The sequence below is a fragment of the Dipodomys ordii genome, unplaced genomic scaffold, assembly GCF_000151885.1.
Source record: "Dipodomys ordii isolate 6190 unplaced genomic scaffold, Dord_2.0 Scaffold78, whole genome shotgun sequence".
NCBI classification, from domain to species: Eukaryota; Metazoa; Chordata; class Mammalia; order Rodentia; family Heteromyidae; genus Dipodomys; species Dipodomys ordii.
The window spans coordinates 3,981,972-3,996,368 of record NW_012267294.1 but is presented as its reverse complement, the minus strand read 5'-3'; the positions used below and the strand labels follow the sequence as shown (position 1 = coordinate 3,996,368).

At 37.9% G+C, this 14,397-nt stretch overlaps 1 protein-coding gene across 1 annotated transcript in view; it reads left to right on the top strand.

The window, feature by feature from the left end:
- Lmo4 (LIM domain only 4) overlaps positions 1-9,690 on the top strand; it is a 16,557-nt gene extending 6,867 nt beyond the window's left edge. The window contains exons 3-5 of the mRNA XM_013024753.1: positions 3,975-4,071; positions 4,394-4,549; positions 9,080-9,690. Coding sequence (XP_012880207.1) covers positions 3,975-4,071; positions 4,394-4,549; positions 9,080-9,088 — 262 coding nt within the window. The 3' untranslated portion in view covers positions 9,089-9,690. The remainder of the gene's footprint in view (positions 1-3,974; positions 4,072-4,393; positions 4,550-9,079) is intronic.
- Positions 9,691-14,397: the final 4,707 nt, after the last annotated feature.

Below are 14,397 nucleotides of genomic sequence, written 5' to 3'. Positions count from 1 at the left end.
GGGCGGGGGGCTGGCCGCGGCCGGGGCGGAGGGTGTGTTTGGGGAGAGAAGAGGGGAGGGGTAGTGTCAGGAATGGAGGCGCCGCCAGGCAGCGAGTTCATTTCCCTGGTAATCAACAGCAAGCTGCTATGTTCAGAGAATGCTGTCCCTTTAATTGAACAGGCTAGGTAATTAAATGGCACTTTTCCAATAGGACGTGCTAGGTAAATCTAATAGTTGGTTATTTAATATCACTTTGAAGTCTGCCCACTCAAGCACAATGACAGCACAGGAGCATGTGAACTATTAGCTAGGAAAAAAAAAACCCAGGATCTCAAAAATTAATTAAATCGCATGCAATTTAGGGGGAACGTTTATCTTGATTTGTCATAACAGAATTAATTCAAGGCCTCCAATTCACTTGGGGGCAGATCTGTTACTCTGAATTAACCAAGCGTAATTTGGCTGATTTTTTTTTTTCCCCTCCCTCCCCTCTCTAATGCAGCAGTTGCGATTATGCACAGCCCCCTCTTAAGTATCAATAGCTTCTGGTGCTTTTAAGGTGCTTGGTCTCTAGTTATTCCGAAGTACCTTTAATGGACTTGGCTCCAGGCATAATTTCTGGGTTGCATTTCTTTGTTACATTTAATATAGCTGGTGCAGAATTTAGATTAAATATAGGATCCTGCTGGAAAACCAATTGCTTCTGGATCAGTAGCTATGGATGTGCATTTTTCTCCTCAGATAGGTTGCTGATATTTACTCGCAGGTATAAATGTATACCTTTCAGCCACACTCTTAGAAACGCACCTCTCCTTGCCTGAGAGCCGCTTAGAAAACACAACCAGGTAGTAGTGTTCCATATTGCATGTATTTTGCTTGAAGTCATAATGCAGTTGAAAATAAGCCCACCTATTGGTCATTGAAGTTACTGAAAGATGCTAAACTAAAAAATACGACTTGCTCTCCGTTTCTTGTTGTCAGCAAAGAGATTTGGAGCTGAGCCGACAAACAGGACCAACATTACCACATAATGTATTTCAAATAGGAGCAGCAATTGCACCTTAAAGTGCAGGGGTTTGGTGGATTTCTTCCCATCTTTTCCCTTTCCCCCCATATAAGGAACCTCTTGATGTTTGTGATTGATTGCCTGGACCAATGCTGAAATATTAACGACCTTCTTGGACTGAGGACCCAAAGAAAGGAAACTGAAACCGATTCTGTCATCACAATTAAAGACTCCCCTGGCTTTAATTAGCCTGACCTGGGGTATATCTCCCCGTTGCTTGAGTTAAAGAGAAAAGAGCCCATTATAGTCCAGTCTGAGACCGATAGCTACTTAATTGAGCACCTAAAGCCTCAAGCCTTTTAAATCAAACACTGTCCTGGACAGTCCCCCTGGTTAGATAATTAACTCTCCAGCGCACAGAAACGTTGTTTAAAAAAAAAAAAAAGCAACTTTTTAGAAAAAGAGTAGAATTCTAATGGTCGCCCTCATCTGTGGTAAAGGGGGATTAGACTGTGTGTATGCAAGTTGTTCTGCTCTGAGGCAGCCTTACAACTGTGGACATGGAAAGATCTTTAAACTTCATTAATAGGTTGTTTGGTAGCCCATCAGCCCTGCATAGATCTTGGTCATTTTCAAACTTTGTAACTATAATTTTTGACACTTTAGGAATCCCACCATTTTGTGACTGATTGTTCTCTGACAGGTTAGGAAAGCAGCTCTGGAGAAAATAAAGATATATGAAAAGCTTTTGGATTACATATGACTGCCCTGATTATTAAAATGCACTTAGATGTTGAAGACATACAACGGACTTTACTCAGGGTGAATTGTTAAATAAATGAACGCTTAGGCTGGGTAATCAGCTTGGTACTGTGAAAAGGTATTTTCCAGCTGGAGTGTCACGGTGTACCTGTTGGTAGTGGCAGCCATAATGATAGACTCTTATCCATTAAAATACTTCTGGGTTGCTGTATGAGGGTGTTTGGTCCTTAGCTCGGCTAAGATTCTGCCTCCCCCCAATTTTCTCTCCCACTATCCTCAGGTGTATACTTGGTTCCAACCACAGGTTTTATTTTTACCTGAATTGCTTGAATTTGGGACCCCTCTAGGGGATTGGAATAGCCCAGGATTGTCTATAAATCCTTTCCCTATGGCCTCAATAATTCTCCGGCCACTCTGCTCTTCTGAGATTCCCCCCTGCAGCAGCTGCTGGCTTCTGCAGGTGAGACACCAGGAGGTCCTCATCAGTGGTCCTGAAGTGGCTCAGCATTAGGGGACTGCAGCTCTCAGGCTCCGGAGTTCACACTCAGTCTAGTCCTGTGGCAAGAGGTCCTGACAGTGTATTATTTCAGCTTTCTTTCTGTAACTGTTCTGATTCTGCAAGAACGTGTCAATGTGTCGTGGATCTCAGACTAATTAGTTTTGAAATGGAGTTTTGATTGAACTCTTCAAATCGATGCTGCTGCAAAATTTGTTTCTCGGGCTTCCTATTAAAAGCCATCTTAAGGGGCAGTTTTACTACTCTCCCTGTCGTTCAGTCGATACATTTAATAACAACTTACAGGCTATTTTCAATAAAGTGGCGACAGCAAATTAGTAGTTTGAACATGACAAGCCTCTTCTGCAAGACCAGATTCTGAAAACTCAAAGCAATTATTTTTTATATAGAGGCATGCTGCAATCATTCAGATTACAGGGTGTTCTATAGGAACACGTCTGCTGGTTTGACACAAACTGCATTTTATGACTTTATTTGGACAAGGAGGAAATGCAAATATTAATGTTTATGATGACACCAATGTGTTAATTTGCAAGACCTATTACTTTGTTTTTCATTGTTGGAAAGTGCCTCTCTGACCCTGCTTACTTGTTCGATACCACCTTTCAATGTGAAATCATTTTGGTCTGTTTTATAAATATTTGTAGATATTGCCGAGGGAAGCCCAAAAGCAAACAAAGCTTCCGGGCTTGAGTCTACAGATTTCCATGAAAGCCAGAGTTCGATTGTCATTAAAATATTTTGTTGTGCCTGTGGAAGGCTATAAGGAATTATGTATATGGTTTTTCTTCAGTACACCACACTTCCTTGAGCTTTCCCCTCCTTTGCAGCCTTTTCCTTCTCCCCCTCCTCCCCCCATGGCAGATGTTGTGGTCTCATTTGATTGCATAGGAAAACTGCAGTGATACAGCAAACACCCAGAGAGATATGATGACAAATGGGTCCAGATCCCGGTAAATTACTTTCTGCTCAAATCGAAATTTCATTCAGTTTGTTGCTAGCAGAGATGAAGTAATCTAAATTGTGGACTCAGGAACAGATAGAGGGAAGTTGGAGCAAGCATTTCATTATCAAGAGAGAGAGAAGGTTAGGATGAAAGAGATGAGCAGAGGCAAATCTTAAGTGTTGACACCATGATTGAAAAGGTTAACCCATACACATTATATATCAACCTGGATAGCAGAGACTTTCTAATGGAAAGTCTGCACTGATGGAGGTTTACGGGAGTTTCAATACACTGAGCATGATGTCTTCTTAGATATACAATCAAATCCTCTTAACCCTTTTGATGACTCATATCTCAAGATATGATTAAAGTACAAAAGAGTTCTTCATATAATTTCAAGGACACAATGCAGTTAAACTCCAGTCATGAATTGTATCTTTTCTTTCTCGTTCTCTCTCTTTCTCTCTCTCTCTTATGACAGACCCAGTAATCTGATAAAATGTGTGTAGAACAGAATTGTTTTGTATTTGCTAGAGGTATAAGTCAATATTTTGATTAAACCCGGGGCCACCTCTCCCTTTTCATAGGTAGGCACAACGTAGTTGGCCCCCTTAAAAGGATTTTGCCCAGATTATGAAAATTTGAGGCATGAACCTAGAAATCCAGCGTGTATCAGATACACTCCAGAGACAAGGCTAGCGGTGGGAATGTTTTTTTACCCTCTCTTCGTTGGTGTCAACCATCATCCTTCTTTGTTCCAGGTTATTTGGGAATAGCGGTGCTTGCAGCGCTTGTGGACAGTCGATCCCTGCGAGTGAACTGGTCATGAGGGCACAAGGCAATGTGTATCATCTTAAGGTAGAATCTGTACCTCCCTTTTTTTTTTGTCCTACAACATGGGGTCAGGGTACTTCCCCTTAGCATGTCTTCTGTTTCCTCCAGCTGTAGACACCCAATTTAGTGACTGATATTTGGGTGTGGCTAGGATGGTTGCTGATACACATTCACATACTAGTTACCCGTACACCATACTGGAATGGTGACAAAGAAGGAAAATGCACAAAAGCCCAAATGGCTCTGTACTTTACAGAGACCTGCTTAAGAACGAGATTCTAAGCTTCTAACCCAAAAGAGACTTAATTTATACTTGCTTTCAGTGGGTTTGCTTTTTCCTTTTCAGTGTTTTACATGCTCTACCTGCCGGAATCGCCTGGTCCCGGGAGATCGGTTTCACTACATCAATGGCAGTTTATTTTGTGAACATGATAGACCTACAGCTCTCATCAATGGCCATTTGAATTCACTTCAGAGCAATCCACTACTGCCAGACCAGAAGGTGAATACCCTGCAATTTCTAATAAGCTCTATTAGAGCAAGTTGGAAGGGTCAGCCTCTTAGCCTAGCAAGGAAATATTCCTGTGTGGTTGTGTGTTTGCATGCTCTCGTAAGGAAATACAGTTACTTTACATGGGGAGTTTAGAAGTAGGAGAGCTAATCAAATTGTGACTCCTTATCGGTTTAAAAGAGAAAAATCTCAACTGGGTTGTTTCTGTACTTTCACTCTTGTTCAATGTTTATTATCCCATAAAAAGTCAAACAAAACATAAAATGTTTATTCCATTTTAGAATTTTGAAATTAAGGAATATGATGTGGTAGGCTGTGGGAGGAGACTTAGGACATCTATGGTAAGAAGAGAGAATATCTTTGTCATGAAAGGCATTAGTAATAGCACTCTTGACATCTGCCTTCCAAACTGAATTTCTGGTGCACTTGCTTTTACAAGAGTGGTTTCACAAAACATTTTGTAATGTCAGGGCATTTTGTTGATTGGTTGTTTTTATAAAATTTGTTATGTTAGGACTTTTAAAACAAAGTTCTTGCTCGTACCACTTCGTGCCACAAATATTCCATTTGATCTGCATCTTAATTCTTGATCCACAACTTGAAAGTTCTTGAACTAGAAATAGAAATGAGAAAATTATACAAGTGTACAAATCATATAGTATTAGAAGGCACTTCAGAGGGAAAATTGGTGATCAACAGTTGTCCAGCATCCCCAGTACTGGATAGTTTTAGATCTATTTTAATCTTCTTAATAAGTCCTATAGCTATGCAAGTGACTGCATTTTGATAACTGCTGTGCCTAATTTGTAACAATTACTGTCAACCTTCAGTTAAGAGACTGTTCATTCCACACTGGCCCAGAAAAGAGTGAAATGTATGACTCGTGCGCATAATTTTATTCACATCATATTTCATACTGATTATGTATTGATGACATTGATTCATTTACTCTTTACTGCGCCACTTGCATGGATATTAAATCTTATTGACCACAGATGAATTTTAATTTCAGATTGGTGATAGATTTTTCCATCAGCTCTGATAGTATGTTTGACTTTTTCATCATTAACCCAGGCAATCACACAGCACTGAGTTATTGCATTGAAACAAAAAGTGCACACTTCACTTGGTAATTCTTTATGGATTTACAATAGGAACTTCATTAATGTCTGTGGTAAGGATCTCACACACACACACAAAACCCTCAACATTTATCTGCAAAAAGGAATTTAGCAAGCTTCAAAAGTCTCAGGGAAAATATTAGCATTCTTTGTCTTCTGCGATGTATTTTCTTAATGCTCTGTGTGTTGTGTGAGAGGGCAATGACAAATATTTGAAAACTTTTAACCATTTAAAATTATACTGCTATAATATAATGCTCATATCCTTTCCTCTTGCTCATGTTTATAGAGTAATTTCAAATGTATAGTCTTTGTTTGGTAAGTGTTAATTACATGAGACCATGTGCAGTTTTATTTCCTTAACTAGTGATATTGGAGGCTATATAGAATAGTCAGTTTACTAATTTAAAAAATGGTACATATATATATATATTTTGTAAATTCACCAGTTATCCCTCATGAGGTATTCAAACTTGTTTAAGGAATAAGTGCCAAGACATAAGTACCTACAGATTTTTGTGATTTGTGTTTAAATGAAATTAACCTAAGAGTCCAGCACAAGGAATGAAGAATTTTGAGGTGCCTATTTTTTAAATAGAGGCAAAGTCATTTGTAGTTAATACTTAGTAGTAAAAACAAACAAAAAGGAACAAAATGGGAACTCTCTTCTCTGAACTTCACTCCATTTCTTTAAAATAAAACCTTAATTTTCCCTGCCAACTTACATCTTAACTTGCTGTGCTGCTGGTTCTGTACCATTTCTTTCCTGAAAAGTCAAGTACAGAAAATGATTGTCACAGCTCACCAACCTGCATGGTGAAGAGTGAAGAATGGAGAGATGAGATGGAAAATGTATTAGATTGTGAAACACCGAGTGTAGGCAAGAGCTGTGTTAGCTAGGGACCAAATGCAAAGGACACCTTAGAAATAGGAGCAGGGTACAAGATGGTGTAAATTCAAAGGAAAGGAGCCCAGGAGGAAATTCTGGTTTATGCCTTTCCAAGGTGAGGTTGTATTATGCCTTTCATAGAAGTCTTCGTTTTCTCTACACCTTTTTCGGGGGGATGGCAGTGTTAGGATGTTTATTTTAGAACACAAAATAAGTGTAGGCAATGAATATGAACTTTGCTAGCATATCTTTTCTTAATATTGGAAGCCACAAAAAGAAACAGGTGGCCTTCCAAAATTAATAGCTCTTAAAAGGCATAAGGAAGTAGAACTTAAGGAAATGTTCTTGTCAGACGTTGGTGAGAAGCTGTGTTTTGGGGGTGATGTTAATTAAGAACATCTCCCTGTTGGAATAAATGTCTCACATTTTTGCCCTTGGTGCTCAGCTCACCATGAGCACAGTCAATTCACAAGATAGTTTTTGTAAATAAAGGTTTTGGGCAAGCTGAACGTGGTCCAGAGAGATATTAATGAGAGGGCAAGGGGGAGAAGTTAATGAAAACACACTTCCTGGTGGAACATAAACTGCTTTTGGACCTGGAGAATGTTTTAAAATTATTTTCCCAAAACCCTGTGGCGTTACTTTTCTGGAAGGGATGAGATGGGGAAAATGACAAATAGCTCCATTTTATTATTTTCTTTTCTCTCATTCTCCATGTTTTGGGGAGGGAAATTGGACATTTACTTTGGCTATTTTCCTTTTATTCACAGAACCAATTACATTTTTAGGGCATGATGCATAGTAAATAAACTCAAGCATCCTCTGGCTCAAAAATAATGAGTTGATTATTTGTACATCACTTCTTTAAAGGCAATTAATTACATGGAAAGCATAAGCCCCTCATCCTCTGGTCCCTTTAAACTTTTTATTCTGCTGAAATTCGTTTCCAGTGTGGGGAATATATAGTTTACTGTTCTGTGTCATTGGCTTTTGTGTATTCTGAGAAAAATAATTTTAAGCTTTTCAATCACACAGTGATTGAAATCTCAGATGGACTGAAATCCGAGCTCACTTGTGTTTGAGGAGCTACACAATTTTGTAGCCTAGATCATTGAAAGGGGGCTAGGCTAGGCTCTGGAGAATGTTGCTTTCTAGAATGATATGAAAAAGGAATTGGGGCTAATTCTTTTCTTTTGCCAATTGCTGCCTACCCTGGAATTCTTCCTTCCATTCCAAAGTGTGATGGGGCCATTAGGAATTGTCTGTGCATTTCAGTGAAGTGAGACTTAGATTATGTCTGGAGAAGATAGTGAGCCTTCTAGTTTACATATCACTCCACAGTTGCCCCATAGTTACATAATTGGTGTTGTGTGTGTCCATCGTAGAGGACATTTGATGCTCATTTATTAAATATGCTTGCTGGCTGCTGCTGGATCTTTGTTCTGGACAGACAAATTACCTTTCTCACACTGAGCTTCCACTCTGGGGAATTAAGCCTCCACCACTTTAATTAGCTTGGAAGTGGGGGGTTGCAGTTCCTAATAGACTTCAGGCTTTTGGTAAGTTAGCAAAAGGGTGAGACAAGACGTTCCTTACAAGCTCAAAATGTCATTTTAAAAAACTCACCAAAACCTAATATATATTATTTCATTTTGATAAGTGCAAATGTTGTATTTCATGACTGTCGATTGCCTCTTCTAAGTGGAGATGTTGAAGTTCAACTGGCATTGAATTATATTCTGTAATCTGTTGCAAGTCATTATTAGTACATTGTGTGTATCAAGTTGTAGCTTTACAACATTTATGTAACATTAAGTGAAATAACAAATAAGAAATGCTCAGTGAAAAATAATACCTGTATATTTGAACATAATTTTTTTGCACTCAGGCCCCATAGATAAAGACCGACAAAAATAAATAGATGTCACGGGAAGAACAGGAAAATACTGATCCCGCCAACATTTGTGCAGCTTTTATTTAGAGTCAGATACTGTTGAAAGTGCTTCCTTATATACTGCGTAATTTTCATAGCAATGCTATTGTTCTTACTTTAATGATGAGGAAATTTAGACACTGCCAGTTGAAGTCACTTGCCATAGGGTACACAGTTGAGTGTATTAACCCCAACTTCCTAGGTAGGGACTTTGTTGCTAAAAAAAGAAAAAAAAAGTTCAAGATCCTACCATGCGGCAAGATGTTAGAGTGTAGTCTTTTGGGAGAGAAGCTTGTTTTAACCGAGTTAAAGCAATTCACTGTAGAACTTTACATCAGAAACTTTATGCAAGACCATTTAGGATCTCATTTTCTCTGCTGGTAAAACTAGAAAATGTGATGCTTTAGTTCCTCACTGCTGGAGTGAGTCGCATAGCAAGCCTCCATCAAGTCACAGTTGGAAAGTAATCTAATAAAAGAAGATTAGTGAATATAGAGAAGACCAAAGCAGTCATGTTTGAGTTTAATATCTCTCAAATTTAGCATTTTAGCTAAGATGCCCGTTTTTATTTCTTACAGGTCTGCTAAAAGGTCAGAGTAATGCAGAATGCGTGCCTTCATCTCAGATTTTGTTCATCACAGGTGGATCCCATGTGTCTTCAGTAGACAAGTCACCTTTGTAGCTAGCACCAGTGCCAGCTCCATTGCACCTTCTTTAGTCTTGATTGCCCTTCCCGCATTTATTGGTGTATTAAAATGACTGAATATGAACATTAAGGACTCCATGAACCTGGGCTAATGGGAGACTGTAGAGAAAAATGAAAAAACATCCACCGGAGGACATCTTTCGGGGGGGAGGGAGCTGGGGGGGAGGGAAATGACTAATGAAGCTAATTAAAAGAAGCATTCAAATCTGCTTTCTATCCTCATTAACAATTAGCAGGGCACTGGCCGGAGTTTGTACCCTGTGTTTTACCTTAACAACATTCTATTTGCTCTTTGTATATTTAAGTGTTGTAAGGAAACGTGTTTCAATCAAACTGAACATGAGATAAAGGAAAGAGATGTGGCTTTTGTGATATTCTATCACAAACACTTTTATTGTAACTCTGTAAAATACAATGTATGTATGCATGTAAGTGTTTTTGTCCTAATGTTGCTACTTCCATGGCAAAGAATTAAAAAAAGAACGGAAAAAAAAGGTCAGGCTCATAGCAGCTACTGTGTAGAAATCTCCTCCTACTTCTAATTTGCTGAATGAAGAAAAAAAATCTTTTATTTGTGATATTTTCAGAGACATTTGCTCTAGTATGGTGTATTTAAATAATAAAAACTTAAAAGAAAAAGAATTCAATGGAGTTTGGGCTCACACACTGATTTTTCTCTTCTGTAATTGGGGAAAATAGAGGAGATTGTTGTTGTTGTTGCTGTTGTACTTTATAACAAGCTCACTTTAAATTTTGGGGGTGAAAGAAATGGTATCTGTATTTATTTAGCTTCTGGGCCAGTAAGGGACTCTTCAAATGACTTAACTGTCATTTTTGGCTGGGGTACAAAGCAATATTTCTAACGGGAGTAGTTTTATAAGCTCAGAATATTCCCTTAACAACACTTCATTACACATCTATAACACAATGAATCTTTGTAGTTCATACATAAATACTTATTGGATTCTTGAGTTATTTTGTTTATTTTTTTTTCTCAATAAGAAAGCCTTGGGTATTGATGAAAGGCATGTTAAAAAATCTGGCACAGCCATCTTGTTCTCTTATCAGGTTCATTTATAGCCTTTGAAAGGAAATAATATTTCTAAACCATACCCATGTATAATTTGAAGTTCAATTAACTGTAGGGCTCTGGGACTCTGATAGTGATCTTTGGTGGGTAAAAGCAGCCCTTTCCTGGTGAGGTTTTCAACTGTGTGGACTTGTTTATTTTGTTTTCCTCTTAGACTTCTCTACTGATTGCCTTTCCATGAGTTTGTTGCAGGAGGATTCCAATTTCTTTCAGTGGATTCTTGAAGTCGTTGTTAATTGTAGGTAGCAGTCATCACAGTAACATCTGCATGGTCCTTAGAGTACCTCATGAAGGCACAAGTCCTAGAAATGAGTGGGTCCCAGGTGAGCTGTGCAGGGACTGTGCAGGAATGAGGAAAAGCCAAATGGTACGGTACTGGTTGCTGGGTTCACCTAGCAGGCTCATTATATGTGAGCCAGTCACTAGGTGTGTGTATAGGTCTTGTTTTCTTCCTTTTTTAAAATGGCATTGATTTGATTTTGTTCCAGAAAAGCTCCTGATATAGACCCTCTCTGAGAATAGCAATAGGTCAGAGGAAGAGATCCACCTCAACACTTTTCAGTCACACAGAGAACTTCTGGCTCTTCTTGCTTTCAAAGATTCCAGGTCAGACAAAATATCAGTTGTTCAAGCTACAAACGTGTTAACCTCCTGTAGCAGAATTTAAAAGACAGACTTCAACTGAATCATTTTGTCAGAGCTTTATAAAAAGTGAATGTAAGGAAAAAGATACAAGGGGAAAAATTACATGTTTAAAAGTATCTGTTTGATACTTGAATTTCTCCATATTTTCACTTACACATTAAAAAAAAAAGAATACATACTTTCTCAAAGAATTTAGTCTTCTCTGGAAAGCAGAGGGAAATTGTGAGCATCTTCTATATATTTGTAGCCTAAATACTCATGACCGAGGCAGTATAGAAATTCAAAGGAGGTGGTAAATAACTTTTAGTAAGTAATCTAGTGTGGCATGTGGTGATGTGGAGGGTGAAGGTCATCAGACTTTAAATGAACTATTATATGGCTGGTTCCTGAAGCACTGCGGAGTATTTAATAATGAGCTTCTAAAAGCATTTCTTAAGTTGCAGACCTATAAGATTACAAATGTCACTCATGTTAGTATAATCCACATGCAAGTGATGAAGCCTTCTCTTTGATGTGCTAAATTGGAGAAGGACTAATGGAGCTATGAATATACAATAGAACATATTTAAGTAGTAGTCTTGCTTTAGGTAAAACACTTTCTTGAAACCAGAGGCATTTCAAACAATAAAACCCAGCTCTAATGGGGATGGGGATGCTCTGTGGATAGAAAGCTACTAAAAACACTCGGGTTTATTCTGATGTGAGCAGTGACTGTATCCAGTTCTTCATCCAGAAAAAAAAAAAAAAAGAAATCCAAGATTATATCCACCTTTCCATCCATTCATTTGTGATGGGATTAATGAGTTGTATACCACCTTTCATAAAAGATTTATTTAATGTTAACCACAACATATAGCAAGATGGCCCTTGTTCTCATAGGTACAATTAAATTAAAAAAATATATATACATATATATAAGCAAATGTTACAGAGCTTTGATGAACTGATAAAAATAAATTATGTTTGTGATACAGAATGTCTCAATCATGCAAATTGTCACTCTTGCTAATGAAACAATTTTGTAAAAAGATTGTCCTCTGAAAGGGCTTAATTTTTTTTTTTAAACGTATCTAACTGTCTAGTTAGATTTACACATCCTGCAAAGCAGGGAAGCCCGAAGCCTTTCCAAACCAAATCATTTGCTCCAAGAAACTATTTCCAGCTCTTCATGATTTATTAGGAAATAGTTTAACATGGACTGTAGTGTCTTATAAAAATACAAAATGAGAAAACTGTCATACCAAAATGAAGCCTGTGAAATTGCCATCCTGTTAATATTAACTATATTTAAATTCTTTCTTTTGCCCTTATTAACACTGATATTTGAAACAACTAATCATCTGAAATGAAGCTCTTAAATTAAATGGCTTTAAATGTCAATATAGTAAGATTCTAATACGCAATACTATTTATATAAAATATTTCTTAGGGCTAATAAATTATATAACAAATACAGTGCATCCACGAGCTATATATCAGGAGCCTACAGAAGAATTTTCTTGTAGCCTAAATAATAAAGTAAATAATTGTGTTTAAATGAAGAAGAGGTTTTCCAAGGCCTTTCTCCTCCCTAGGGAGTTCAGGCCTGGGTGTTGAAGTACCTGTCCCTCTGAGAGGCCATTGGAAACAGACCATCCACAAGTTAATGTGAGTTGTCACTTTGTTACTGAGACACCTATTCTATTGTCAGTCCAGCCAAGTCACAGAAATGCTTATTGCAGTTAAATAGCAATTTGTTTCCATGAAACTGCAATTAAAGTATTACTGAGCAGCCATTTTAGATTGGCAGTGCTCTGAATGCATGTTAAACAGCCAGCGACTCCCACTTGCAGAGTCAGAGATTGGACTAGCAACTAGGTGGAAAGCTTTTACTGATGCTAGGTGCCTAGTTAAGAGACATGTGCAACAGAGAGCAATGACAAGTCAGGGCCCATTTCAGAGAGGTGAACTTGTGACTTACCTCAAATGAATACTATTTTCAGTTGTACAAGTGCTTTATGCTAGGAGATACGTGCATGTTTCCTAGAGGGAATGTTTTCAAGTTCAGATTGATTCTGCTGAGAATGGACTGCAACTCAGAGGCCTCAAGCCAATAATGTACTACAGGTCCTGACATGTTACAGCTGTGTAAACAGGGCCATTCTCTCTCCTAAATCACAACTAATAAAGCATAGGATAGAAATCAATTGATTCTGCTATAACTTCTTAGAATGACACAGCAAAGTTGTTTAATGACTCCGTTAGAATAGACAAGTCTGAGTTGAGTCACCAAAGTACCATTGTCTGAGTTCCCTCAGAAACTGAGGAGGGCGGCCTTACATTGTATGAGCTTCATTAAGATCAGACCCAACCCTGCTGGGGAGAGGAAGGCTGGATCTGCACTGCCCATCTCAAGTTCAGGATTTCTTGAGAAAGGTGAAGTGCAAGGGTTTTATTGAAATTGTGAAACATTGATGTTAGATCTTAAGAGGAAGGATTTCAGAGGTGGTGTTTTCAAAGTGCAATTAGCACTGCATTCTAACCAGCTTGGGAACAATCATTAGCTCACAAGAAGTGGAGGCGCCTCACCTTCCTCTTGCCTACAAGATCTTCAATCAAAAGGGTTATATCCTTAACGGTTTCAAAAACAGTTTTCATATTCATACACTTTCACCTGTGTTGTTTGAGCTGTAGTTTTCTTTTTTTACGTAAGAAGAAACTGCTAAAGACATTCTTCCTAAATTAATCTTTCCTTTTGGTTGAGTGGAATGCTTCAGAAATCAGAGACAAAGTGAATTTACAAATGAAGATTTAATTATAAAACCTGGAAAGAAAATTGATTGGGCTATGACTGTATGCTCTTTCTTTCTTTTTTTTTAATTTAGAAAGGGATGGTAGAGATGGGTGTGTTAAGTTTTGAATATTCCTCTAAGGCTTCTAATTCAACTTCTGTCATCCATCATGGAACTATATTTGGCATACACTTTCCATCTTTTAAATACAATGTTTAATAACTTTATCTTGGAGCTGCATAAAGATTTGTAAACATCTCTGCACATTACATTTACAACAAATAAGTACTTAGACTCTCATTCAGTCCTCACAGTAATCCTCTTAATTATTATTATTATTATTTAGTTTAATACATGAGGTAATTGATGCTCTGAGAGGTAACTTATTAAGCATGGCCACGTCTAAAATGAGTTGGGACACACTTGGGGGTATAAAATTTAAGAGTTTGCGGTAAAAACTTAGTAATGAATGGTTTCATGCAGTATTTTTAAAAGATAGAATGAATGCAAAATAAATCTACAAAGAATAGAATATCACAGTTTTAAATAAATGCTGGATGAGTGTTACTTATTCCCCTTTTGCTTTAGTCTCCCAACATGATAGGGCCCCAAGTGCCCAGATTTCTGTTTGAATGCTGACGTTTGGATATTTTGATGGAATTGCCTTATAAATCATTAGATTGC